The 25606-nt window shown below is 49.0% G+C and overlaps 11 protein-coding genes across 11 annotated transcripts; 7 read left to right on the plus strand and 4 right to left on the minus strand.

Moving 5' to 3' along the window:
• Positions 1–717: 717 nt before the first annotated feature.
• N7484_002359 (putative cell division protein kinase (Ctk1)) lies at positions 718–2137 on the minus strand (the record flags this gene model as incomplete). The annotated part of the gene is made up of 5 exons (XM_057112779.1): positions 718–750; positions 808–963; positions 1018–1860; positions 1928–2030; positions 2082–2137. 5 exons carry the CDS (start codon positions 2135–2137, stop codon positions 718–720), a joined length of 1191 nt encoding a protein of 396 aa, XP_056977516.1.
• Positions 2138–2550: 413 nt separating this feature from the next.
• Positions 2551–2829, plus strand: N7484_002360 (uncharacterized protein; the record flags this gene model as incomplete). The annotated part of the gene is made up of 2 exons (XM_057112780.1): positions 2551–2560; positions 2600–2829. 2 exons carry the CDS (start codon positions 2551–2553, stop codon positions 2827–2829), a joined length of 240 nt encoding a protein of 79 aa, XP_056977517.1.
• A 17-nt stretch (positions 2830–2846) lies between these two features.
• Positions 2847–5763, plus strand: N7484_002361 (uncharacterized protein; the record flags this gene model as incomplete). The annotated part of the gene is made up of 6 exons (XM_057112781.1): positions 2847–2882; positions 2964–3056; positions 3145–3230; positions 3303–3994; positions 4047–4253; positions 4316–5763. The coding sequence occupies 6 exons, from the start codon at positions 2847–2849 to the stop codon at positions 5761–5763; spliced, it is 2562 nt and encodes an 853-aa protein (XP_056977518.1).
• A 1279-nt stretch (positions 5764–7042) lies between these two features.
• On the minus strand, positions 7043–7835 carry N7484_002362 (uncharacterized protein; the record flags this gene model as incomplete). The annotated part of the gene is made up of 2 exons (XM_057112782.1): positions 7043–7659; positions 7709–7835. The coding sequence occupies 2 exons, from the start codon at positions 7833–7835 to the stop codon at positions 7043–7045; spliced, it is 744 nt and encodes a 247-aa protein (XP_056977519.1).
• A 312-nt stretch (positions 7836–8147) lies between these two features.
• N7484_002363 (uncharacterized protein) lies at positions 8148–9300 on the plus strand (the record flags this gene model as incomplete). Its single annotated transcript, XM_057112783.1, has 4 exons — positions 8148–8693; positions 8758–8935; positions 8991–9107; positions 9167–9300. 4 exons carry the CDS (start codon positions 8148–8150, stop codon positions 9298–9300), a joined length of 975 nt encoding a protein of 324 aa, XP_056977520.1.
• A 151-nt stretch (positions 9301–9451) lies between these two features.
• N7484_002364 (uncharacterized protein) lies at positions 9452–9793 on the plus strand (the record flags this gene model as incomplete). The annotated part of the gene is made up of 2 exons (XM_057112784.1): positions 9452–9456; positions 9511–9793. The coding sequence occupies 2 exons, from the start codon at positions 9452–9454 to the stop codon at positions 9791–9793; spliced, it is 288 nt and encodes a 95-aa protein (XP_056977521.1).
• A 2350-nt stretch (positions 9794–12143) lies between these two features.
• N7484_002365 (uncharacterized protein) lies at positions 12144–12675 on the plus strand (the record flags this gene model as incomplete). Its single annotated transcript, XM_057112785.1, has 2 exons — positions 12144–12158; positions 12208–12675. 2 exons carry the CDS (start codon positions 12144–12146, stop codon positions 12673–12675), a joined length of 483 nt encoding a protein of 160 aa, XP_056977522.1.
• A 286-nt stretch (positions 12676–12961) lies between these two features.
• Positions 12962–15043, plus strand: N7484_002366 (lysophospholipid acyltransferase family protein; the record flags this gene model as incomplete). The annotated part of the gene is made up of 1 exon (XM_057112786.1): positions 12962–15043. The coding sequence occupies one exon, from the start codon at positions 12962–12964 to the stop codon at positions 15041–15043; it is 2082 nt and encodes a 693-aa protein (XP_056977523.1).
• A 662-nt stretch (positions 15044–15705) lies between these two features.
• On the plus strand, positions 15706–16578 carry N7484_002367 (uncharacterized protein; the record flags this gene model as incomplete). Its single annotated transcript, XM_057112787.1, has 1 exon — positions 15706–16578. One exon carries the CDS (start codon positions 15706–15708, stop codon positions 16576–16578), a length of 873 nt encoding a protein of 290 aa, XP_056977524.1.
• A 284-nt stretch (positions 16579–16862) lies between these two features.
• Positions 16863–21393, minus strand: N7484_002368 (uncharacterized protein; the record flags this gene model as incomplete). Its single annotated transcript, XM_057112788.1, has 8 exons — positions 21216–21393; positions 20940–21128; positions 18564–20840; positions 18442–18516; positions 18069–18350; positions 17769–18015; positions 17467–17717; positions 16863–17414 (listed from the first exon to the last, which is right to left on the minus strand). Exons 1-8 carry the CDS (start codon positions 21294–21296, stop codon positions 16863–16865), a joined length of 3954 nt encoding a protein of 1317 aa, XP_056977525.1. The 5' UTR covers positions 21297–21393.
• A 650-nt stretch (positions 21394–22043) lies between these two features.
• Positions 22044–25392, minus strand: N7484_002369 (Sfi1 family protein; the record flags this gene model as incomplete). The annotated part of the gene is made up of 2 exons (XM_057112789.1): positions 22044–25255; positions 25329–25392. The coding sequence occupies 2 exons, from the start codon at positions 25390–25392 to the stop codon at positions 22044–22046; spliced, it is 3276 nt and encodes a 1091-aa protein (XP_056977526.1).
• Positions 25393–25606: the final 214 nt, after the last annotated feature.

Here is a 25606-nt window from a genome sequence, read left to right on the forward strand (position 1 = left end):
ACAACGATGGAGACCCTGACCCGGTATTGAATTGGTACAGAGGCTAACCGGATGTGGGGACGATCTGTATTGGCTCTCAATGCGATTGGCTCGTATAATACGGTGCCTGGTATTAAAAAAAACGGCTCCATCCATCTTGCATACGAGAACCTCGACTGTTTGGTCTCAATATTAAGAGGAAGTGAAGTTTCATGGTTCAATGTGGACCTGGTTCCTACGATTCGAAATCTTGTTCCAAGGTTCTCCGATTCTATGCAGATTTCATGAGTCTCCTGTATTCAAGGGAAATGTGTGATGGCCCCCAAGGGCCCAAGTGCCGGACTACAAACGCGGGGCACGGACTTCATGCGCTGATGTTGGGTGTTTCACCCTCGGTTCATCACCGCTTCTCATTGATCGGTGGAGACTGTAATTTCCGGTTTTGCCGGAGATTGTTCGGACAGGGTAAAGTCCCAAATTTTAAATTTTAGGGATTTCGTTGGCCCCAGATCAGCATCTTAGGCTGCCCAATGTGTATTATTATTCTTTTTCTAGCGGTGTAATTGAAACGAGTGGGTATCTCATGGTCATCAGGATCGGTATCCTAGATTGAGCTTGTCCCGTATAACATATTTGCCGGAGGCGTTTATAGCATGCTTTCTGAAGGGCTGGGTGAGGCACAGCTGTCAAATTTTGTGGCTGAGATGGGACATTCCTGTGGCGGTCTCGTCATCGAGATTAAGGTGTGGAGAAATACGAGTGCTGGAGAGCCTGGGGATATTATTAATGAGCGACCATTGAGATTCGGATATTACGGCGTTCGCTTACCTCGTCGGCAGAAAGCCGTTGGCTGCTCTCGTAACAGACCAACTGGCGGACTAAGTCTCGGCCCTTGGACGATGCACCAGGCAAAATTTCGTCCCAGGACTGAGCTGCGAAGGGGTGGAATTCCACCTTGCCCCAATCTGGTAACACATGGACTCCCTACTTGCTGGTTATTCCTGGATCAACTCCCACGTGGAAAACAGAAGAACTTACTGGCCAGCTATTTTCATCTGGTGTCCCTAGCGTCTGGAAAATGGAGTGGATTAGGGATAGATCACTGCCCAGGGGCCCGGAATCAAAAAGAGACCGATGACCTACGACGGTGCATTCCGCTACAACGCAACCTGCCGCCCAGAGATCCAGAGCCGTGCCGTATCCCCGATACCCAAATAAAATCTCCGGGGGACGGTAACAAGTCGTTCCCACATCGGTGATTTTTGAATCCGAGGGCTCGGACCCAGCGTCTCCCTCTTTCCAAGAAATCCCAAAATCGGCCAGGTATGCGGGTCCGTTGGGAGAGTCCATTAAAATATTAGAGGGCTTGACATCACGATGGATGATCCCTAATTTGTGAATATGGGCAAGGCCAGAGAACATATCCCGTAGAATGGAACGAGTCTGTGTGGCAGTGACCATGTCCCGCCGCAGCAGATGCTCGAAGTCGAACCGCAGAAAAGGGAAAACCATGACCAATCGACCTTCATCTAGATTGAATGTTTCAATCAAGTGAATTACGTATTGGCTGGATGCTGCCCGAAGCAGTCGGACCTCACGATGGGCATCGTGGGGAGCCGTCATGAGATGCGGGATGGTAATCTTGATGGCCCGCGCCGATCCATCCTGTGCTTTGGACCTATAAATTGTCGAATGAAGCCCATCGAAATGATGGAAGCATGATTTATACTGGCCGAATGTCTCCCCCAGGATTGCTTCATCTGGGGTCACAGAATCTGGAAAGTTATCTTGGCCTGGATATGAGCTGTCATTGGTCACTGCTACAGAGCTGGTAGCCTCCGCTGCGTCAATTGCCTTTTGGCAAATCTGATCATATTGTTCCTAAAATACTTATGGCATTAAACGGCCGGTCAAGTTTCGCGAATCTTCAAAATGTCAAAAGACGGACCTTGGAAGTAGCGTGGTCGTAGGCCTCATTTTCACATTGCCTGGCCTGGGCTTGGGCCTCAGCAAAGGCATCAGATGAAGATGTCTGCTGATAGGCTAAAGTGCTGGAATGAATGTGAGTAGATTTTATTTATCCAGGAAAGACTTTCACTGACAGAGACTGGATGGCTCGTAATCGATCTGTGAAACCCAGATCCTTATGCCAATCCATAGCTGTATAAATGGAATTAACCTCGGCGGACGATTGTGGAACCGCACAATGAATTAGGTGACAAACATTGTGGACCTGACAATGATGTCATGTGATCTAGTAGCGGAGAAAGGCGTCATACTTGGTCTTGTCTGATTGCTGGAAAATACTAGGCAAGGGCAGAACTATTGCAATTTTGCTGCGTTTTGAGGTAGGTATGTGCTAACAGAATAAATTGCCAACTACAAGCAAGGATATCCAAATAGCGAACCTACATCATGCGATCTGGAGGAAAAGGTATAGATCGACGGATTCCCGTTTATCATGCCTGAGGCACCACTTGCAGTTTACTGCCACAATTGAAAACGCTCAGCTACTGAGCAGTTCCAGGCAAATTCCTCGATAAGTACCCAATTAATATCGCACGTAGCAATATGGGTTTGGGTAAGAGTCCTTTGATCTATAGAATTGATCCATTCTTAGCTGTCATGTCGCGCGGCTCTAGGCCATATGTAGTTGTCTCCCCCACCGCCTTCCGCCTTCACCCGCCCCCATCCGTCATCCCCAGCGACCAGCCATATCCCCGTCTTCGGCGGCGATCGAATGCCACTTACCTTCAATCTCAATCCCGCATCATTGATCTTAGCCACCCAGACCATTTCAACCCCACCGTAACCATTTCCTCTGGTTATGCGCTTGATGCGCTCTATTGACCTTCAACCTTGAAACCATGGAGCTATCCCGGCAGGAATACCCAGCGCTGCTGGTCAGTTAACTTCTCCAAGCTCTCGAGTCCCTGAGCCAAAGGTACAATGTATTGACGATGGGTGATACCACCATTCTCCAGGCCACATTGCACCCTAGCCAAGCTACAAATGTCCTCACCGATCGCATTCGAATTATAAATAAGATCCACTCAGATATCGCAGACTTTCTCCAGGTACGATGGAGCAGTGCTCTACTCCCCGCTAGATCCCTCGGGTCACATTCCTGGACGTTGCGGGGCCCCAGTGCTGACTTGGTACAAGGAACGTCGTCGCGTGGAGGAGGCATACACCCAAGGCTTGCGAAAGCTGGCAAATCGCCCTAGCCTGGACAATGGTGCCGCACTTGGGTAAGTTCATTGTGCCCTTGAATGGTCAAATCGTTAGAATGGCGACATTATGAGATTCTAACTAGCGTCCAGCGTATTCCAAATCCCTTGGCAGCGCATCATTAATGCGACCGAGGCGCTCGCTACATCGCATGAGACCCTTGCGACAAAGATCGAGGAAGATGTGGAACGCCCTCTGAGGGAATACAGCACCAAGAACCGTGACATGCAGTCAATGCCCGGGATTCAAAGCAACTTGGCGGGACTGGCCAAGAGTATCGAGGCGGCTCAAGATAAAGTAGAAAAGGCCAAAAAGAAGAGCACCAAGAACCCGAAACAGCTGGCGAGTGCAGTTGCCGCCGCGGAAGAGGTCAGCCAGCAGTGGGAATCACGCGCGCCTTTTGTATTTGAGCAGCTCCAGGCAGCAGATGAAGGTCGGCTCAACCATCTCCGAGACGTGCTCACGCAGTTAGAAACCCATGAGGTGGACCAAGTTGAGCGCGGTCGGCAGGCTGCTGAGAGCTGTCTGAATGTTCTCCTGAACGTGCAGACTGCAGATGAGATCCAAACTTTTGCTGCAAAAATGAAGGGAAACCGCATCCCAGCCTCGCCGGCTGTGCCTCGAGGAGAACCTCCCCTCCCCGAAACGCCTCCCGCGCCTGCTCAGTCTGCTTTTGAGACTCCAACCAGTACGCCGCTTGCACCCCCCTCGCGTATTCATGATGATGCGTCTAGCGAGCGATCAGAAAGGTCAGAAAGGCAGACACCTACTCCAACGCCCCCTGGTGAGTTTACAATTCCAAGAAGTTTCTCCTCCAAAATTTAACATTTGGACAGCTCCAGAACCACAGCCACGAAACACCGCACTCGGTGGATTAAGGCGACTGGGTACCGTTATGGGCAGACGGAAGAGCATGGTCATACCGTCGGGTTCAACCTTCGACAGGAAGGCAGAGAAGAAGCGCAGTCCATTTGCACCTTTCAAGAGATCCGATTCATCAAGGGATATGCAAATTCCAGAATCACCCCCATCCACTGCAGACCGTCCCGACTCGTCGATGATCGAAGAAGAATATACACGAACCCCCAGCGTGTCGCATGATCAGACCACAGGGGGGAGACTCTTGCTCCAGCTCCGATGGCACAGCCATTCCCAACTACAACAAACGGAACCTCGCCAGAGTTCCAACCCGGAATCGTTAGGAATGGCACTGATCCTTCACATGTTGATTCAGAAGGATTCACTGAGCGCCCTTCAACGGTAGATGAAGTCACTCGTGCCCAAAGGGAAGCCGCCGGACTGGATGAGTCTGGTATGAACTTGACAATCCGTGACCAACCTATTTTCGAAGACGAAAACCAGGCTAAGCAAGCCATGGATGACATGGCAAACACTCTTCGCTTGCGGGCCCCGCAGTCTGTAATGAGACGGAATGCAGGTACTATTCGCGGTCGCCGTGATGTGCGCAATACAGTTTTCATTGCAAACCCAGGCAGTGAGTTGGCTCCTAACCAAATCGCATCCGATGCGTACTCTCCGTCCTCTCCGATCAGGCACACTCCATCTCTGAGCACTGCAACGGATGACCATGCCGTTTCGGACACAACCTCAGTCCGCTCGGGGCATACTACGCACGGCCAGACTTTCAGCATGCATCCGGAGCTATACGAGCCCGGTCTTAATGCATCAATTATTGAGACCGTCAACGCATGGTTTTCGGAGGGCAAGGTGACCAAGTCCTCTGTGATGGGTGAGCTTGCTTTGGCCCACAACGTTGCGCCGGGCTTTGCAGCAGACTCTTTGCGCATCCGTCTGGACAACTTCCCTGTGTTGGAGAAGGTCGCTGCAAACCCTCACTTCGTTCAGGAAACCAGCAAAGACACCAGCGATGAGAAGCGGGGCGAGTATGATCTCCAGTTGGGCAGCATTTCTCGTCCCATGCCGACAGTGGCCTTCAAGTACCAATTGCACCTCGATCCTAGCAATTCATCCTCCTACTGCCCTGTGATCTTCAAACCAGCTTGGAACCTGCAGGGGTCCCAAGCCAGTGCTATCATTTTTTACTCCATGAACCCAGCCTTCGTTTCCCAACCTGTGGAATCTATCACCTTGAAGAACGTGATTTTGACTGTGGGCTTGGATGTCGCCGCTGAAGACGAGATTACCAAGCAGCCGCGCGAGAGTGTTGCCCACGCAACCAGCGCCGTGATGCACCCGAACTCTGGCGCTACTTTCCGCCGCAAGAATTCCACTGTCACTTGGAGAATCCCCGAGCTTGAAGTTAAGGCCCCTGGCTCTGGTGACGATGGCAAATTCCTTGTTCGCTTCACTACATCCACCCCTGGCCCTCGCAAGGGCAATGTCGAAGCAAAGTTCGAGCTTCACACCACCGAGTCCGCCTCTCGACTTGGTGTCAGTCGTGCCGTGTCGGAATCTACCCAGCAAGACAATGATCCTTTCGCTGATAGTGGAAAGCAATCTCCTGCCCCAGTCAATTGGCAAGAGGTCCCAACCAGCCGCAAGTTGGTTGGTGGAAAATACGTTTCCTCCTAGGAGACTATATGACGGAAATGCTAGTTATTTTGTTCGTATATACCTTGGTTGCATTCGTTGTCTTTTTCTTTCATTCTTTCATTTTTCTTTCTTCATTTATCTATGCGTATCTTGGCCGACATTCACGCCATGGAATGGAGGAAAAGTCGGGCTCGACGCTGTTTCTTTCATTTCTATTCCCCCCCCAACTTTCTTGCAAATAGCGCTTTTTTCTTTTTTATCTCTGTCCTCGGGTATGTAGTTATGCATTTCAAGTCTCTCTGTTATCTTCCACATCTCTCAATCTCAGATGAGGTTATGAACATCCTTTTATTCCATCTCTACATCTCCATTTATTTAGAACTAGGAAAATGCAGGGTGTACCTATAAGGCTGGGGAAGATTTTATCATCAAAATATTTCGATCACTTGAAGGGCAATGTACTCCTTGCGACCTGGCATACATCAGTCCCCAGGGCAGGATCCCACAAAAAGCTTTTCAGCACAAATTCCGCCTCGATTGTAGACAGATCCAATGCCAAAGCAGCTTCAGAAACAACATGAAAAGAACGAATCTTTGTCTGCTCTGAGATTGTGCAAGATGAGACAATTACAAAAATCCAAAGTTTGAACTCCGGTGGAAATAAGTGAATATATGAGGCGTCATAAATATCCCATATCTTAGCAATTAGCATTTCATATTTGTGAAATAGCAAAGAGCTAAGATTGACCAGAATCTCCGAGAACAGAAGAAGAGAGAGTCGGCAGACTTCATGAATTGAATCCGAGTATTTTACCGAAAGAAGAGTGTACTGTAGAGCCGTAGAACAATAGCGAATCCTGGCTGCTTCGGGGTGGGAGCTCTTTATGTTCAGTTTCTTAAGAGATGACATGATATCAGCTGTATTTAGGATACAGGATATCAAAGTATTATCGAAAGGGTTCATGGAGTTGAGCTTTTGAAATCCGGCGTTAAGACATTGTGGATCGGATTTCATGGGCGTCGAGAGCTGTCGGTTCGAAAAGTATGGTTCCTGGACAGCATCTATGGAGCCAGCCAGATCGGCTCTTTGAATTGCATGAAGAAATATTAGCAATGATCTAAGGCGATGGATTAAAAGTGGCTGCATCTCATACCTGTATAACTTTCCCATTGCAAGAGGTTGTGATTCCAGCGACTCCAGTCCACCACGAAGAGCGACCAACTTTTGAAGGCCCTTCATATGAATATTCCAATTCTCATGGGATCCTCGGTGCTTCTATTAAAGCCTTGGTTAGAAGAAATGCGATCCATCCATGGGTTAGCTAAGGAGAGTACTAACTTCCATGAGAGCCATTGTGGCAACGATGACCAAAGTTGCGTCAGTGGGGATCTCATTATTCTCAATGCGTTTATTCACAATTGAGATTGCAGCATTTAAATGCTTTATGGTCGTGAGGGACGCTTGAGGCGCTTTGCCCGGAGAAAAGTGCAGGTCGGCACACCCGATAATTGTATGCAAAAATGCATCATCAACCATGACTAGAGATATCCAGTACTCCGTTATTGGGTTGAGGGCAGTTCGTTTCTCTATGGAGTAGTATTTCTGCCATCCGGTGGTAATATCTATGATTGTAAGTAAATTTCTCCTCGTTACATACTCTGGGAACCCACAGTATTTTAGAAGATCATGTGCATATGGCTCGAACGCAATCGGCAACGTGCTGAAAGGGTCAACGCCAGCAATCTGGGGAGAGAGCCTAGAGCCCAAAGATTGCTCTTCATTATTTTTCTCACGATGAACAATATGATTAATCATTACTCGTCTCCGGATCATCTTACGTGAGTCGGCATCTGGAATGCCGGAATGGCCGTCAATATGAATGAACTCGAAAGCAGGTAGTTTTGGATTCCGTTGTGGGACTGAGCGCTTGATGTCTGCACAAGTCAGTCTCTTGCGAATCAAGGTGAGAGTTTCATTACGTACTTCCTTTCGGTCTCCCTCTTTTCTTCGCTACCTTTGAAGCCGTAGGGCCGATGTCGTATCGGAAGATGCAGGGGTCGTCGTCACCGGACAGTCCCACGGGAAATATAACCTCTGCTGATAGACTCATAGTTTCTAGCTGTTTTAGGATGTTGATGGATAGAAAAGAAGGGAAAGGGGAAAGAGAGGGACTGTTAGCGTTGAAGTAGTTCGACTCGAGGCTTGAAGGCCATAAGGGCTTATCTCCGACATCTTGCGCTAATCCCCATCTGGATGCTGGTCTAGTGTAAATTGACCGAATCGGGAAGGGATCCGCAGTATTGTTCTTGATATCGCAAGGAAAGCGAAAGCTATAAATTGTACAAATTCTTCGTCATTTCAACTTCATCCAACAACTCGCTTCTTCCATAGTTTTGCATCTCACCAGAGATCAAGCCTCGTCATGTCTACCTTCGGATTTGAAACAACCGGTGATGAGATCGCCGCCATCTGCTCCAACGCGATTCGAGGCAAAGTTGTCCTCATAACCGGTCCATCTTGTGGAAGCCTTGGTGCTGCGTTCGCCGAAACTATTGCTCCACACGGCCCATCATTGATCATTCTTGCCTCTCGTGACACTTCTAAGCTCGAACCAGTCGTTGCTGCAATTAAATCCATTGCACCCACCGTGGCCACCCGTGTCCTCAAGCTCGACCTTGCCTCCCAAGAAAAGATTCGCGAGGCCGCCAGCGAAGTCAACAACTACGATGATGTTCCACACATTGATGTGCTCATAAATAGCTCAGGTATTATGGCAGTGCCGTACAGTCAAACCACTGATGGCATCGAGCTTCAATTTGGAGTAAACCATCTTGGACACTTTCTTTTCACAAACCTGATTATCAACAAGCTGGTTTCAGCAGATGGAAGCCGGAAAAGCCGCGTGGTGAACGTTTCGAGCAACGGTCATGAATTATCTCGTGTGAGATTCGAGGACTGGAACTTTGAGGTAGGCTAGAGGATAGCATGGATCGTGTACCCAATTGAGATACTAATGGAGCTTATATGAGTAGCATGGCCCTTACAATCGGTGGTATGCTTATGGTCAGTCAAAGTCAGCGAACATGCTATTCTCCATCTCCCTTGCTGCGCGATTTGCGAATAAAGGACTTATATCAGTAAGCCTTCATCCGGGAGTAATCCGCACTAACCTCAGTTCTCACCTTGAAGAAGCTGCTTGGCCTGAACTTGGTACGTGCTACTCAATACTTGGCCTACGAATAATCTTTGCTAACCCGCTACAAAGCCGAGATTGGACGCAATCTTGCCTTGACTAAGTTCCGCAGCTTCAATGCCAAGAGTCAACAGCAAGGTGTCGCAACCTACGTCTTCGCAGCATTTCATGATTTTATATCGATGCATGGTAAGTGGTTATTACTCCCCTTCTCTCAATCCAAAAGCTAAATTACTAAATTGTTAAAGTTAATGGAAGATACCTTGAAGATAGCCAAGTCTTGGATCTCGAAGAATACAAGTGCTGGGGCCGAGACCCTACAGACGCAGAAAGATTGTGGACTCTAAGTGAGAGACTTGTTAGACAGGAATTTAGGTACTAAACCTTGGGAAATGTTTCGCCGGAGACTGCTTTTTCGAATCCTTCTATTATGTTACTAGTTCAATCTAGGTCACTCATTGAATTTTCAATCGACAATGTCAAATTCAATAAACTTTCACAATTTAAAGCGCTTTATATATCGTAAATTAATTATGAGGTAAGCACCTCGACTCCTATTATCGGACATATTTTTACGTGTTTGGGTTTGAAGGGATCCGTCTCCGTCCACCAAACCTCCATCCGTCCTTCTCCGCTATGAGGACAGTGAATACAAGTGCCTATCTACCACAGATCCTCAAGACGGCTGCAGCTTACCATCATATTTCTTGAAGATTGAACCGAAACTCGCAACCTCGGAGCTGTCCATGGCTGCTCAGGCCTTCGCAATCTTTACCGTCACGCGCAACCTTGGCAATGTTGCCAATTCCGAACAACATGCCAATGATGTTGGAAACAGCGGAGCTAGGATCGTCCACAGTTTCATAAACGGCTAAGGCGCCGTTGGCAACCTCACCTGCAACTGCAATGGAGCGTGCGAGGGTAGAAGTGAAACTTCTCACTTCTATTACATCCATCAGAAAATCAGTTATCTTCTAGAGTTGTGGCATGCCAATAAAGTTGATAGAGTGATACATATAATGCCATTCAATGTGTGTTTCCGTCCTAAGCAACAGTCTTGTTTTTGCGATGGCCCCTAAGCCGCCACGAGGGCGGCCCCGCCCGCCACGTCCTCCGCGCCATCGCATCTGGCTTTTGGTGGCGGTGGAATATAAGTAGTTCTAGGCGGCGGACGGAAACCGTCTTCGGCCTTTTCGGTATTGTTGCACATATCGGTACATAGTCGGAACATGATCGCTCCACGCATGCTGATGTACGGTGCACAGGGTATAAAACCATGGTATAAAAGCAAGGTTCAAGCGATAACATACATGAAGCTAAGGATGTAGTCAGAGCCTTAGCACAGATAGGTAGTGAAAAATTCGGGCAAAGTTCGATCATACATGTAAACTCTCATTAAGCTTCAACATTTTACTCAGATAGCTCTTCCAATTCAAAATGCCAAGACAACGGTGAAAGTGACTAGGCATAGATCTAGCCAGCCCCATCCGGATTCCCATTTGAGAGTGTTCCTCTAGGGTTTTTCCCCAATTCGGTGGGAAATTTGCACCGAAGAGGAACGCCAAGCTTCTAACAGACCCTTCATAACAATGCATTATCGGTTTCTATTTTGTAATATTTTCTTTATAATCGTTGGAAATTTTTACTTACTTCCAAAAAAACTATAATACTCAGCTTTGGCTGATCCGGAACAGTCCTTCCAAGGTTGGTCGCTTACCAACTATTTTAGTAGCCTAGCACGTGGACTTGTTATAATCTTCACGAGAAGCTTCAGATAGATTGAAGGTATTACATATCGGCCTCACGTGTGGTAGCCCTCATCCTTATCCTCTTCAGCATCAGTCATCGGATCGAACGTTTGTTCCTCCTCTTTTCAGAAGTTTCGGTTATACCAAGGGGGTTTAGGTGTGGACGAGGCCCATTCTTATTCAACCTGAGCGGAACATGCCTATATATGTATATCATAGCGGGATCATCAACGGTATCTTGAAACGAACCATCCCGAGGTCTGTGGCCGTAATGCAAATACCGCGAGCATATTCAAATGAATTCTGCTCGGACCCTGCACAAGTTCCAGAAATCGAGTGGAATCCTGTCCCTTGTAATATTCGCAAGTACTAAAAATTAGTGTGTATGCTCTCGCTAGAAGGTAAGGCTCGTACCAACCTTCACGGCCAGATTTAGGATTAGATTAGTGATTATAGATTGTGTTCACCTAAATGGTGATTTGCCAAATTTTAAAATAATGTTCTATTCATGCCCAATTAATTGATTAGAGTGAGATTTCGCAAGCTGGATAAATTGTAAGTTTTGATTCACTAAACTGCATGGCGACGTGGACGATTGGCAGTCCAAAGCCTTCCTATATGCGTACTCACGTATCAATGAAGAACTTCTCGATAAGTATCTCGCTTTGTAATTTTTCCCGGTCCTTCACATAATGATGATGCTGGGACTTGACAACAGAGACCAAGGTGTCAAATTAAGTGATTTTCAGGTGGTGCTCAGTCAGCAGATTCTGGAGCACATTTAATGTGATGCTTCTACCCGTGGCAGAGATCAAATTGTATACATAACCTCGTATCTCCTCATGTTTGATTTTTTTTTTTTTTTTTTTTTTTTTTTTCATTCGTTGTCAGGTCCCTGGCTCTTGAAAGATGCCATGTGAGGCGGTAGCCCCTGTGGAGAGGTCTATAGTCGAACCGCTGTGCATGATTCGCATATGTAAGCAATCAAACTATACAATCATTTCACACTTCATGGTAACCTTGATTGACTAAGTTGTTTATGTTTTACTAGAACGGGAGATTGATCGCTACAGAGTATGCCAGGTACGACGTTGCCCTTTCAAGGACGTGTCCCTGAACAAGGGATCTGCTCAGGCCCTTGATCGAGGTCTAATTTCCTCCCATTCTTTGCAAAGATCAACAGGGTCTCTCTTGCTTTTTTTCCAAGATCACCGCATTCCAAACCATCTGGGCAGTTGGCAGTGCCCACCTACATTCCACCCACTTGGAAGCTCGACTCTTATTGGGTTAAGACAATGTTTACTCGGAGGGCGCGCATTTTGCGTGCCATTGCGCCCTGGAGCTCTACTTAAAACGCCATGAGACGCAATAGCGTCGAAGAAGTTTCTCTCCGACAATATACGACTAATCGACAACCACGACAACCCGGGCCTCCGATAACGATACCAATCGCAGCAAGCCAATCATCTCCAACAAGATGCGTTTTACTACAGTAAGGAAGATGCAATCGCACCTCTTTTCAGCTCTAACAAGTAATTCAGGCTCTCGTCTCCGCGGCCCTTCTTGCAGTCGCTCAAGCCGGTGTTCCCGCCGTGAGCCTTGAGTTTCAATCTTGGGAGACCTGCGATATCGGTGCTCCAGCTCAAGGTCAACCCAAGTCCAGCGCCAGTCTTGTCGCTACGTCTGTGACTTGTGAGAAGACCACCGTCAACCGTGACTGGAGCGTCGACAACTATTCGTTCAAGGCCCATCTTGCCACCAAGGAATCCGTCTTCTGCAGCGGCATTTACGTCTGGAACAACGCCGACTGCTCCGGCGATATCGACTACTTTATGCCCCTGGACCACAAGCCCGTTGTCCAGGGCGTCTGCCTCCCTGATTTCTTGGATCCTGGCTTCGTTTCCTTCAAGCTTGAGTGCGGCCACGCTGGTTTCCCCGGTGGCGAGCTTGGCCCCGGTGGTGCTGGTGGTGAAGGGGGCGATGCTGATGATGCCAACTCTGGCTTTTAAGTAAATTCAGGACGGTCGCGAATTATGGCGATGGCATGATTCTTCTTTTATCCTGTTTTATTATATATGTCAGTTGTAATCCAAGAAAAATCCAGGGGAATTCCTTGGTGTCAAAGTCCGATTTCGTCGTAAGATTTACCCGCAAGTGATTAAATCGTTCCCGCCCCTCAGTTCTTAGCCCACTTTTGGATCTTCAACGTGCAACGTCGCTGCATTGTCCCCACCTCCTTCAACGTCCCGTTTGAAATCTGTTCTTTGTTCAGTCCCAGAACCCCACGCGCCGATCATGGCGGGCCGATCAGACGCGTCCCGCCGGATGATCCCGTGGTTGTATGATTTGGTCCTGTGGCTCTTCACCTGCGCGCTGGACCTCTTCTTTCGCGAGATTTATCCTCGCGGAGCATGGCGCATTCCCGAAAAGGGCCCGGTGCTTATTGTCGCTGCTCCTCATGCGAATCAATTCGTTGACTCGGCGATTTTGATGCACCTGCTCAAGTCGCAGGCGAAGCGACGTGTCTCTTTCCTCATTGCTCAGAAATCCATGAATGAACCATACATTGGCACCCTGGCATCATGTATGGGTGCACTGCCAGTCGTCCGGTCCATGGATTTGACCAAGCCTGGAAAAGGCAGAGTCTATCTACCCGACCCTAATAATGATCCGGCTCTGATTAACGGTATTGATACGGATTTCACTCAGTCGGAATTTATGACGGGCGGATCAATCACTGTCAAGGGTCCTAATGGTCCACAGACGGCTTCTATCGAAGAAATCCTTGGTCCCACCTCATTAAGGCTCAAAAAGCCGTTCGATGCTCCGCTCTCCGAGGACGGTCGCAAAGGAGCGACTTTCAAGATTGCTCCTCACGTCGACCAAAGCCGTATGTTCTCGGCCGTTTACGAAGAGCTCTCTCATGGAGGCTGCATTGGCATCTTCCCGGAAGGAGGGAGTCACGATCGCTCCAACTTGCTGCCGCTCAAAGCCGGTGCTGCCTTGATGTCCCTTGGAACTCTAGCTCAGGACCCAAATTGCGGATTATCGATTGTCCCATGTGGCATGAACTATTTCCATGCACACAAGTTCCGCTCTCGTGCTGTGATCGAGTTCGGGCGGCCCATTCATGTGCATCCTGATCAGGTTGAAGCTTTCAAGGCCGGCGGTACCAGTAAGCGCAATGCTGTGGGCTCTCTTCTCGAGACTATCTACGAGGGTCTGGAGTCTGTCACGCAAATCAGCCCCGATCATGAAACTTTGATCTTGGTCCAGTCTACCCGGAAGCTCTATAATCCCATCAGCAAGAAGATCCCTCTTCCCTTGGTGATCGAGTTCAACCGCCGCCTACTGAAAGGCTACACTCGGCATCGAGATGATTCTCAGATCAAGGATCTCCGCAAAGCGGTGACGGAATACAATAGACGCTTGGAATCACTTGGGATAAAGGACCACCAGGTTGAATGGGGAAATCTCGAGGAGAAGCCGTGGTGGCTCACGCTGATCACCTGGTTCTACCGCCTCTGCAAGCTTATGGCTTTGAGTATTGGCACATTGCCAGGTGTTCTGCTTTTCTGGCCTGTCTTTGTTACAACAAAAGTGATCTCAGAGAAAAAAAGACGACGTGCACTTGCAGCTTCAGTGGTCAAACTTCAAGGACACGATGTCGTCAGCACTTGGAAAATTCTGGTCGCCATGGGACTTGCGCCCACCCTTTACGCTTACTATACCATCATTGTGACTGCCTGGCTCCGCTACAACCGTAATGGCGGCTACTACACCAACTCGGTTCCCTGGTGGATGGCGGCAAACACGTATGTCCCCAACTTCGTCCCTCTTTGGGTCTTTGCTATGAGCTTCTACGGCTTCATGATATTCGTCAGCTTTGCAGCTCTCCGGTTTGGCGAAGTTGGCATGGACATCATCAAGTCCCTCCCACCGCTTCTGGTGGCGCTCAACCCCCTTTCATCCTCCTTTTTGGTTCAGTTGCAAGCCCATCGTGAAAAGCTGTCTGAACGAGTCACTAAGACCATCGACGATCTCGGATTTGGTATCATGCCGGATATTGATGCTGAAATCCCGTCTGATTCATACAATCTTGATGCTTATCAATCTTTGTTGAAGAGCATGCCGCCGAGCGAACCTGATACTCGGGAGAGTAGTCGCAGCAGATCTAACGGGCCCGCAAATGCTCCCCGCATCAAGGCGTTGAGCGCAGTCACCTCCGAAGGAGACTTGGAGGAAGTGGACCGGAAGATCCAGACCATCAAGAAGGGCAGAGGAAGACGGTCAAACACCATCACTGGATACGAGACTGGCGAATCGATTTTGAAATATCGACCGCCGGTCACTGAAGAGGATAAGAAGAGAAAGTAATTGGTTCTACTGCTTTCAGCTTGGGAATTTGGAAATGACTCCTCATTACTGTGTACTTGACAACCTCATATCTGCTCGTTTCTCTCTCAAAGGACATTCGAATTCACTAGATCGTGATGCCGATCATTATCTTGACATCAACGGAGATCCCTCCAACCAATGGACCAATAATAAATCTAACCCTGCAATTGCTCCATACAGTACAGCCTCCACACCCAAGCCATCTGAAAGACGCCCGCCGTGTTCTGGAATGTGAAAAGTGCGCTGGCATACCTCAACAGCCCCATACGGTCCTGGATCGACATCCCTATGTCCAACCTGGGAGTGGAATGCTATATCTGCCTTGTAACTGGCGCCCACAAAAGGTTTGACACACCCCCGCCACCGAGTATGACGCAGAAATTCATTCATAGCCCATTCAGACCTGATCAGGACATCAAGAAGCGTGCAATCCGCGCTTCAGTCTAACACCATGCCATTCCAGTCGTTTCCCGCCATCCGAATTGTCGTAATTCCCACGCAAAGGAATGATCGAACCAGACTTATAAAGGCCAGTCTTGCGCTGCAGGTAGAATCTCTATCAATCACAATCTATCAAATCACAGCCCTATCGACTCAAGTCCCCAGATCTAATCTCGATCTCGATCTCGAGCTTGGCAACCATGCATTCCACACTTACATCCTTCATCCTCCTCTCCACACCCATCCATGCCGCAACCACAGCGCGCATCTGGACACACTTCTACCCAAGCTGCCCAGGCGAGCCGTTCGCAGACCTAAGCAGCTATGAGAACTACGAAGAAACCGTCCCCACATCAAAAATCACGGCAGGAGTCTGCACACAAGTCGGCGTTCCATCTTACGAACACAACCTCGTCAGTGCTATCTCAATAGATGCCGAACTTCTTTCCAACGAAAAGGGTCACAATTTCCCACCAGAGGATGGTCCAAGCTGCAATATCACCATCCACGAAGTCCCAGAATGCATCGATGAACCCCTTCTCAACAAAGAATTACACAACGGAGTCGAAGTGAGCCAGTGCCATGAGCGAAACTTCGTTGCTTACAGCGACGTCTGGGTTCAGCTTATTTGCGAAGGCGAACAAAATGAAAACGATCACCACAGACACCATGAACAGCAAGAACAGACTGCTTCTGAGTCTCTCGAGGATCAGGAGGAAGATATCCCACGCATTGGGGAGACGACTTCCATCCAGCAGTCAAGTGATGTCCAGACACCCGGCTCGAATGCCAACTCGTGGCACCTTGCACAGACAGAGAGCTCCGAGCGTGAACCTCTGCAGGAGAGTCGCGTGAACAATGTTGGCCATGAGGAGAGTGAGGCGATTGTGCACCGGATTATGGAGGCTTTGAGGCATAAGGCTCATGGGATGAACTTGGTTTCTGGGAAGACGAATGCTACTCGGCATTTGAATGGAACTATTCATGCCAATGGTACTGCGCCTGCTAACGGAACTATTGTTTCGAGGCGGAAATTGTCTGTTTTGCGGAACCGGGCTACGCGGTTGTATTAGGTTTACTGTATGCGGGAGATTGTTGGTTGTTTTATATTCTTGGATCTTTCGAAAATAGCTCTGTCGATAGTTGAAATAAAGAGAAATATAGTATATTATTTATGTCTTGGTCACAGATGGGAAGTTTTGGAAAGTAATGGTATCATTTTAGGCTAGAAATGGGAGGTAGAAATGGGGGTTTCACACTACGTGTATTGTAGTATAAACAGTGTGCTCAAACGCTCTATAGATGCTTATGTAATCAAGAAAAAGAATGCAAACACGTCCAAGTTTCTTGCCTCAGTTTAGAACCCAAAACTATCCAACAAGGAGTTGGCATCAGGTTCATGAAACATAGTCGGAGGCGGTTTCGGCTTCGGTTTCGCTGCAGGTTTTTGCTGGGTCTCATCAGCAATGGCACTGTTATTCGCATCGGCAGATGCAGATGCAGAACTAGCAAGTCGGACTGGCAGATCAGCAACAACAAGACTGCTTCGGCGACGGAGTAGCTTCCGGTAATCGACGCCGTTCTGATCGAGCTCAAGCGCAGACTGGTTTTGTAGCGTCTTCAGGCTTGGAGGTGTGTCCAGGAACTCCCAGTGACGGACCAGGTCTAAAGCAAGGAAATCACAGCCCATGCGGTCGTAGAGTCGGGCGTTGCGGAGAACAAATTCCCACTCTTCGACCGGGCGAACTTGGGAGGCACCTTTAAGTGTTTGTAGCGTCTTTTCGCGAAGCTGGTGGTAGAGCACAACTAGGGCGGGGTCGTTGGAGAGGTAGGATTTGGACTGCAGAGTGACTCGTCCTGGGCTTCCTGGTGAAGCTGGGGTTGGCAGGAGGAGTGTCTCAATCGGTGACTAGGGTTTGTTAAGTCTCTGATTCGTCACGGTGCGTACTGAAATGACTTACTATGAGCGATCGTACGGCCATGTCCCGCCGTCCAAGCATCCAGAAGGCCCAAGATGCTTGCCACCGGTTGCCCTCAGCAGCGGCTTCTGGCAGAACTCTCTCCTCTAGGAGTTCTCGGAGGACCGGACCATGGTCCCCTTCGTATGCTCGAGTGATTGCAATTGCGAGTTGGATATCACCCATCTGGTTAGCGACAACATTGGCGGCATCCCGCAGATGATCAGCCAGAAGGAAGAAGGACGCGGCGTATTCTGAGAATGGGTTAGTTGAGGTCTATTAAGATCTTCCCTTATAAAGCTCACCAAATCGCCGTTTTCCAAGCAGTGCGTAAGCATTCTTTAGTGCGGACGTCTTCCATCGCGCCTCCTTAAAATCATTGGCAAGCAAGCGCTGGGTAGGACCTTGCTCCCGATGCCAATGTGCAATCCGCCAAAGACCTTGCAGAATGTTCTTCTTTCTGAGTGCGAGATAGTACAGAGAACAATCGATGGGATTCCTCTCCTCCGTCTTGGTGTACTCGTTTTTAGCTACGGACTCGAGTTGTGCTTTCTTGAGAGGGGTCAGTTGAAATCCACTAGAGACTCAGAACGGATTAAGCGTACCAGTGATGTCAAGTCCGATAACCACATAAACAAGCCGCTCTCCCGGGCAGCCTTCCAAGTAAGCTTCCCGTTGAATTGGCGCGAGACAAGATCCGTGAGGATATCCTGGCTGCCACTATGGAAAGCCCAAACAATTTCTCGCCATGACACACGGTCTTTATTGGCCACTCCTTGGCTTTTTCGCAGCATGTGCTGCCGGAAGAAAAAGAAGATAGCGTGCCGCATTGTCATCCATGGATCGTCGATGTTTTTCGACGGTTGCAACGCACTCGATCGTATCCACTAGTCTGAACTGCTCATGACTAGACAGCTGTGGCAATGCAATACGAGCAAGGTTCTCGTTGAGGATTGCAGCAATTTTTTCATCGATCACTGTGGATTCCTCCTCCTCGGCAGAAGCGTCGGCAAAGGAAGAGCGCATCTCTTTTGAAGCTATATTTTGTAATGCCTGTAATTGTTAGACCTGAATATTGCATATGAAATGTTAAGACGTACCTCTTGTTCATAGAAAAACTCTAGTGGCATATCTAAGAAGCCATCCAGCTCGTCTCCCTCTGAATAGAACTTTAACTTTTTGTGGAGACTCGTCAAAATCGAATGGACCAAGGCAGACTTTCCCGCCAAGATGCACTGTGCCAAGAACTGAGGATGGAAGACAGGCAGTGGACCATTCAAGCGGCTGACAACATCGAAGAGGTCAACGGTTGGCTGTCCACGGGACGGAATGCGTAGTCCGGAGACAAGATGATCTGCAACATCGATATCCTTGTCATATACAAAGAGTTGGTTGCCAGCACCAATGACTAGATGGCCGTGGGTGAGCCAACAGGAGTCACCGATGGGGTGAGGTGTGAGGTCTCGAATCCATATCTCCCGAATCTGGGTCCATGAAGGATTGGAATCCAAATAGTCATAGCGTAGCTGAGACAGTAAAATAACCTTATGAGGGAAGCCAACAGCCAATATAGACTGCTTGTCTGGAGTGGAGGTCCAATCGAGATCTCTAATGATATCATGCTCCGCAAAATGCTCTTCAAACTCCAATTGGGAGTTGTTGGTATCCCAGATAGTCAAGTGAGTCCGCTCTTTGTCCACGAGTGCGGCTTTGCGGATGGTACTTCCACTGGCTAACGAGGGATTTTCAATGCCAGTGTCAACCGTAGACTTCAGCAACCACTCCACTTCAGACTTTTCACGATCAACCTTGGCTGTCCAGGTGCGTACGACACCACTTTGGGTGTAGGAGAGAGCAATGTCTGGAGCAAATGTATCAAAGGATCCCGAGGTTTCAGCTTTGGGTCCCGCTGGGTCTACAGGCAAAATGTAGGCCAAATCTTCCTGCAATCCCATCCCAAAGGTGCAGAACTTTCGTAGCTTGCAGCTCTGCTCTGTCTCTGCTGAGCCATGCTGCTTAGCTTGAGGGTCCCATTGCAGTTCCCACGCTATGCCATGCATATCGGCACCAATAGTTGCCACATAAGCCAAGCCCGGGCTTGCTTCTGGGGTGGGAAGTGGAAGCACGCACAATGGCTTGCTTGATAAAGTGAAGGGTAGATGTGCCAATCTCTTGGCGTGGTAGGAGCTGTAGTCATATAGCGAAATCCCATTATGGTGGAGATTGACGAGGAAATTGCCATTCTCAATCATACAAGTCCGGTGAATATGTTCCTCGGATAACAACACGCTCTGGTGGATAAGCATCGATCCGCCCTCACGTCTCTTTTGCTTCCAAATCATGGCCTTGTTTTCGTCTGTTCTGGAAATGAGTGTGTCGCCAGTTGCATTTCGCACAATCTTCTTCACAGGGGCAGTATGCCCAGACCAGGATGCCTTGGGTATTATTCGATTTCTTCGAGGCGCGGGATCAAAGAAAACATCCACCTTCGAGTCATACCACTCAATCCGGCCATCGAAGTGGTGCACAACGATGCTGAGTCTATCGTCAGATGTGCTGCTTTGGAAAGCACTTATTTGGGCATAATCCTCTTGAGCTCCCAAATTTGACATGAATCCAAACTCCAGGCCTTCAACGTGCAAGATATTGAAGACACTCAATTTTGTCTTCGCCTTCGAGCCAATGTCTTCCAACGCCCATGCAGATATATGGCCTTGGCCATCAATCACCATACAAATTTCCGGGCTTTTGTTCGCAACTTCGATGAGATGTTCCAAGGCGTGGTTTTCCTTGTTACCGGAGTTCTGTTCAACGGCGCGCTCTGTCGCAACGCAGAAATCTCGACTATCTAGAATAAATCCATATCGCCTCTGTGATCCCTCGTCCTTTTCTGATGCATCTCGAGGCTGGACAGATGCTTCCATGTCAATATCCGCCCAAAGCTGCAACGGTGAAAGAGCATGGTGATCTGTCACTGCCCACACCCGGATCTTATTGTCGGCGCAAAGGGTGTAAAGAACGTTCTCGACCGATTGCTCCCGGTGGTATGGTAGCCGCCAGTGTATTCCCGTGATCACATTTGGATGAGGGAGATATGATACCTCAAACCGCACTTCGTTTGGTCCAAAGGCTAGCCGTCTCCATACCTTGGCCATGCGATCATATTGTCCTACCGTCACCACCAAGGCCGCGTCAGGGGAGAATTGTGCGAATTTCAACGGACCTGCAAGCTTCCGTTGCCATACCAAGCGAGGTACATCGTCGAGAATCCAAAGGGCGAGGCGGGAACTGCCAACTAGCAGCTCGTTCGGGGAACCCCACGATATGGTACGGGTCGGCTCGTCATCGTCGGCACGGAAACTGTGAGCGAGAGACCACTAGATAGTACTTCCATGTCAGTTACCCATTTAAAATTTCTATGCGACATCATCATTTGTAAAGAAGGCTCCAGCGGATAGAATTACTGGTGTGCGCACCTTAGGTGTCTCGCCCTGGATACCCCACGGTTGGTACACAAAGACATCCGAGCCACCACACACTGCAATCTTCCCCGATGTCTCATTAATGGTGACCGCCTCTAGATTTTCGGTATCGTCGACGTAGATAGTTTGGAGGATTGTCTGCGGACCGCCGAGGATGACCAGCGCGTGGCCAGATATGTACGCCTGAGATTAACACGGATCAAGGTCAGCAAACAGGACAAGTCATAGACGTGGACGAGCTGTAGAGGAAGTTCAAGATGAGAGCCTTACAATCACGCGAAGTCCATCCCACAGTGCAGTACTGAACGACTGGAGCTTCGCTGGGGGTCTCCCCGGCAGTACCGCTCGCATAGAGGCGGGTGGGTTAAAAGGTGGACGCTCGTTGCGCTGGGAGCCACGTTACACCATTGCCCAATCCCAGATAATCCTGGGAGATGAGATGTTGAGGAATAAAATAGCAAATCGTAGTCCAATTCCAGCTGAGGATTCCGGGGTTGAGTGGTCTTGAATCATGCGCAGGGGATCAAAGCGGGAGGTTGATTACGCTTTCAGCTCCACTCAGTGTGACCACTGATGATGATCGCCATGCATTCGCGCGTTCCAGTCTATATCTTCGTCTGGTGGTTTCCTGACTCCCTGCTATTTCTGCTTTAAATATGGAACTAGGAATATCTACAGTTTTAATCATGAAGATTAATGGGTGGAAAAGAGCTGCTAATAGCTATAGCTATAGCTGTTATCCCGATAAGGATTGCTCTGGATCCCTACATTGTGTAATCATAAGGGATTACCAGTTTCAACAGCAATGTTCTGCATTTAATGGGCCATTTAAAGCCCTCGACCACTAGCTAGAAGATCCAACTGCTGGTCATCACATTCAATCATGTCCAGAAAATACATAGTATACCCAAAGACCCAAACAGAGTCCAGAAATCCACCAACCCCTTATATGCTGCGCCGGCTGATATGCATGCTTGGACAAAATAAAAACAAGGATCGCAAAAGACATGAGGAGAAAGTATAGTCATCAAGGATGTACAGGGACCTCTAGGGTCATCGCAGTCACAGAAAGGGAGGTCATATATGGGAGGAAAAGGGTCAAGGTCGTCGATTCGCAGATTTGCGACCGTCAGTTGGAGACTCGGGAAGATCGTCATCCACGAACCGAACGCTTGTTGCGATGGAGTTTCCACGGCCAGTACGGGGTCGTAGGGAAGAAGCGGATCGGCCGGTGGAATCAGCACGAAGTAGCCGGCTGGCAAAGGGGGTGTGTAAGGGAGTAGCGGGAGTGGTGGACATCTGAGCTAGTGCCCTCGCGCGGGCAGCTCGCTTGGAGGGCGAGGTCAGGTAGCTTGGAGTGGCTAATGGGCTAGCGGAGATCGGCTCCTGTGAATTTATTGTAATGTCGGCCAGTTTGAAGGGCGTCTCAGCCGGATTGCGATACCACGGGTCGAATAAAGCACCTGAGCCGTTGACGTCAGGCATATTGGAGAATCGAGCAGGCGTCGTGGATGGGCCTAAGGATGGGCCAGGTGAATCTCGTGCTTCGAATTTCAGTCGAGCTTTCTCCAGCCAGTGGCGGAAAAGATTTCTCGAATGTTTTCGCAAAGTTCGTTCACGCATTGCTTCAGAAGTCTCGACTGTGTTCCTCATTTGGAAAATACGCAGGCTGAGCTTGCGAAGTGCTCCTCCGGCCTGGCGAAGAACGTGGGTGCGATAAAATTTGTCTGCTTCATCTTCCATCTCGCGGCGAATGACAAAAGTCTCTGACATTTGGATGAGCTGATGAAAAGCGACTTGATGCAAATAATGATAATCAGCATCCTGGTAGTCTTGCACTCTCTTGAGCGCTATTCCATGCCATCTAGAGAAACACTCGAATGAATCGTCAAGCACTCTGCCACGATCGACATCTTCAGCCTGCTGCTGCATATCCATGATTGCATGGGTCTTAGACCTCCACGTAGCGAGTGCGTTTGAAGCTAAATTCATCTTGATTTTTCGTCGCACCTTGGCGTAGGCGTCTTTCCGCCGCTGCTTGGCAGAGGCTAGGGTAGCCTGACGCCAATCCTTCAAGGATCGCTTCATCAGAAAGTAGAAGCGTGCATCGTTAGCCCAGGCTTCCATTTTCTTATTTTGCTCATGCTTCGCTCTCCAAGCCGTGAGAGACTCTTGTGCCAGCCGAGGGGCATAGAACTCAAAGGCAGTGTATTCACGTTCCCGTTGAATGACTAGTCGTTCTCGCCAAACGCTTAATTTGGAGCGTGCCAAATCTTCTGTCCGATGCTCCTCGTGAGCTTCGGCATTAAACAGCAACCGTGTATAAGTATCTCGAGTGTTTGTGACAAACCGAGTAAACACCTCCCGTTTAATGCGCTGCTCATGGATTCTGCGCATTAGCTGGAATCTTTCCATGAGTATCCATTTGTACATGATTTCCATTTTCAGCCGCTCGTCGATTCGTGCACGGAGAGCCAGGCAGCGTAATGTATCATTCCAAGAAGTCCACGCATTCCGCTGCACCCTTTGCTGATCCATCTCTTGCGCTCGGTCCATCATTCGAGCCTTTGAAATCCATTTTGACAGCGCACTTCGAAGTACCCTAGTATCAACTCTGTCTGTGATTCGAGAAGCTGCGGGTGCTAAACGGGATTGGATCTTCCATTCACCAAAAGCTTCTGTCAAGACTAGGTGGCGCTGGGTATTTTCAGCTAGCTGCTGTGCGCTTCCAATTTTTTTTACCTTCTGCGTCCACGCTTGGAGCACGGCGCTCAAGGCAGATCGTTTATTATGCACAGCTATTTCGTGATCACGCTCTCGGTTGGTGCGAAAGTTTTTTAACCAGTAAAGAAGCGAACGCCTCTTAAGCCGATAGTCATACCATTCAGGCGCACGACGCTCACAAAAGCCCCAGAACCATTGCCAGTATGAGGCGTGTTGTAAACTTTTTTGATGAACAGTGACTGCTTGACTCTCCGCCTGCTTAATATCCACAAGTTTCTTGCGCCACTTATTGAATGGTCTCTGCAAGGCGAAACGTTGGGCTTTCAGCTCATTCACAGCAGTTATCTCACGCCAAGCATTGAAGTATTTGATACTCAATACATGCCTTCGGGCTGCTGACGTTCGAGCAACCTCTTCAGATGTGAGCTGGGCCCAATGGGTAAAGGCTTTGGTCATCAAATACAAATCCCGAGCGCGGTTGGCACGTTCATCCAGGTGTTTGAAAAAGCGCTCCGTTCTAGCTGCATGACGCTTTTGTTGAATTATTGCCCGCCATGGCTCGAATGCTTGTCGAAGTAAGGTATTCCGGTCACGATTCACGGCAATTGTTTCCCTCCGCTCTCGTGTTTGTCGCGTCTGAAAAGCTCGTGTCAACCACTGGGTCAATACCTTGCGACACATTGCCCGCTGTCGATACATATTAAAGGTGGATGCATCCCGAAGTAAATCTGAGAGTTGCGGCCGGTAAAGGTTTTCTGGTGGTGGCTCTGCTTTGTCAAACGAGTCCTGCTCTTGGGCCTGTGACACACTAGATTGGGATTCTTCGGAATCTCCGCTATCTGAAGAGACGACCGAAGGTGTGTGGCGGGATTGTGAAGAGGCCACCATTCTCTGAGAACGATCACGATCGACGGCCGCCCGTGCCACCACTCCGTTAGTCAACGGTACCACCTCATTATCCACTTGTTTATTGTGAGCATTGTCAAACCTGCTTATCAATCGACGACCAACATCTAAGAATTGAGCAATCAATTGTGTGCGATCTGGCGATTTAGGTGAGTGGTTTGCTTTGGGTTTCGGCGACAGTTTATGCTTCGCGAAATCGGGCTTTCCGGTTTGGAGTCGAGACATAGACGACCTAGAGCTCGGCCGTTCAATAAAGCTCCTCTGAGTGGCATCTTCGCCAATATCAAGTGTGGTATTAAATGACGCACGTCTCCTGGGTGTGACCGGAGTTCCATTCGTAAGTGGGTGGTGTTGGTGTCCAATTTGGCTATGAGTGCCGTCGTCTGAGTAATGTCCATTTTCCACCGTATCATTAAAGCCTGTGGAGCCCTCTTCACCTATCTCAAGTACAATGCCCATATGTTGAAGTGTATTCTCAAATTTGTCGAACAGAGTGTGTCCTTGAACGTCTTTGCTTCCCATCTTGAACAAGAAGCGCAAGCACGCATGGCCAGGATCAGGATTGACACCATGCTCACGAACCACCTCATCATAGGCCGCAAACAGCACTCGGAACGGGAGTCGCTCAACGTCAGGCTGCCCTTCGGCGCGGGAGACGACTTGGTAAAGGAAACCGACATCTAGCGATTGGACTATGAGTCAGACTGCGGGTCCTAGGGAATGATCTGGCAAGCAAAAAGAGAACAGTCCTACCGTCATCTGAGAGAGACGAGATCTCTTCGGGGGAGGCGCGCCGCTGGGAGGGTATCGGAGGCATCGAAATTTCGCGACTCAAGGCGCGCTTGTCGCATCTGGGTCATAGAGCCGACGGACCAAATAAATCATTGCGAAAGCGGGACAGGCCCAGTCGGAAGAGAAAAGCGCAGATACCTGCCTGCGACCGAGAAAGCAAAAATAAGATAATCCAAAATTAAACCAGCGCCATGGGCCAGTGTCTCGGGTTGTTTTGGTGGTCGCGACAGAAACAGCTC

This window comes from Penicillium longicatenatum (assembly GCF_028827895.1).
Source record: "Penicillium longicatenatum strain IBT 33135 chromosome Unknown contig_1_segment0_segment0, whole genome shotgun sequence".
In the NCBI taxonomy this organism is placed as follows: Eukaryota; Fungi; Ascomycota; class Eurotiomycetes; order Eurotiales; family Aspergillaceae; genus Penicillium; species Penicillium longicatenatum.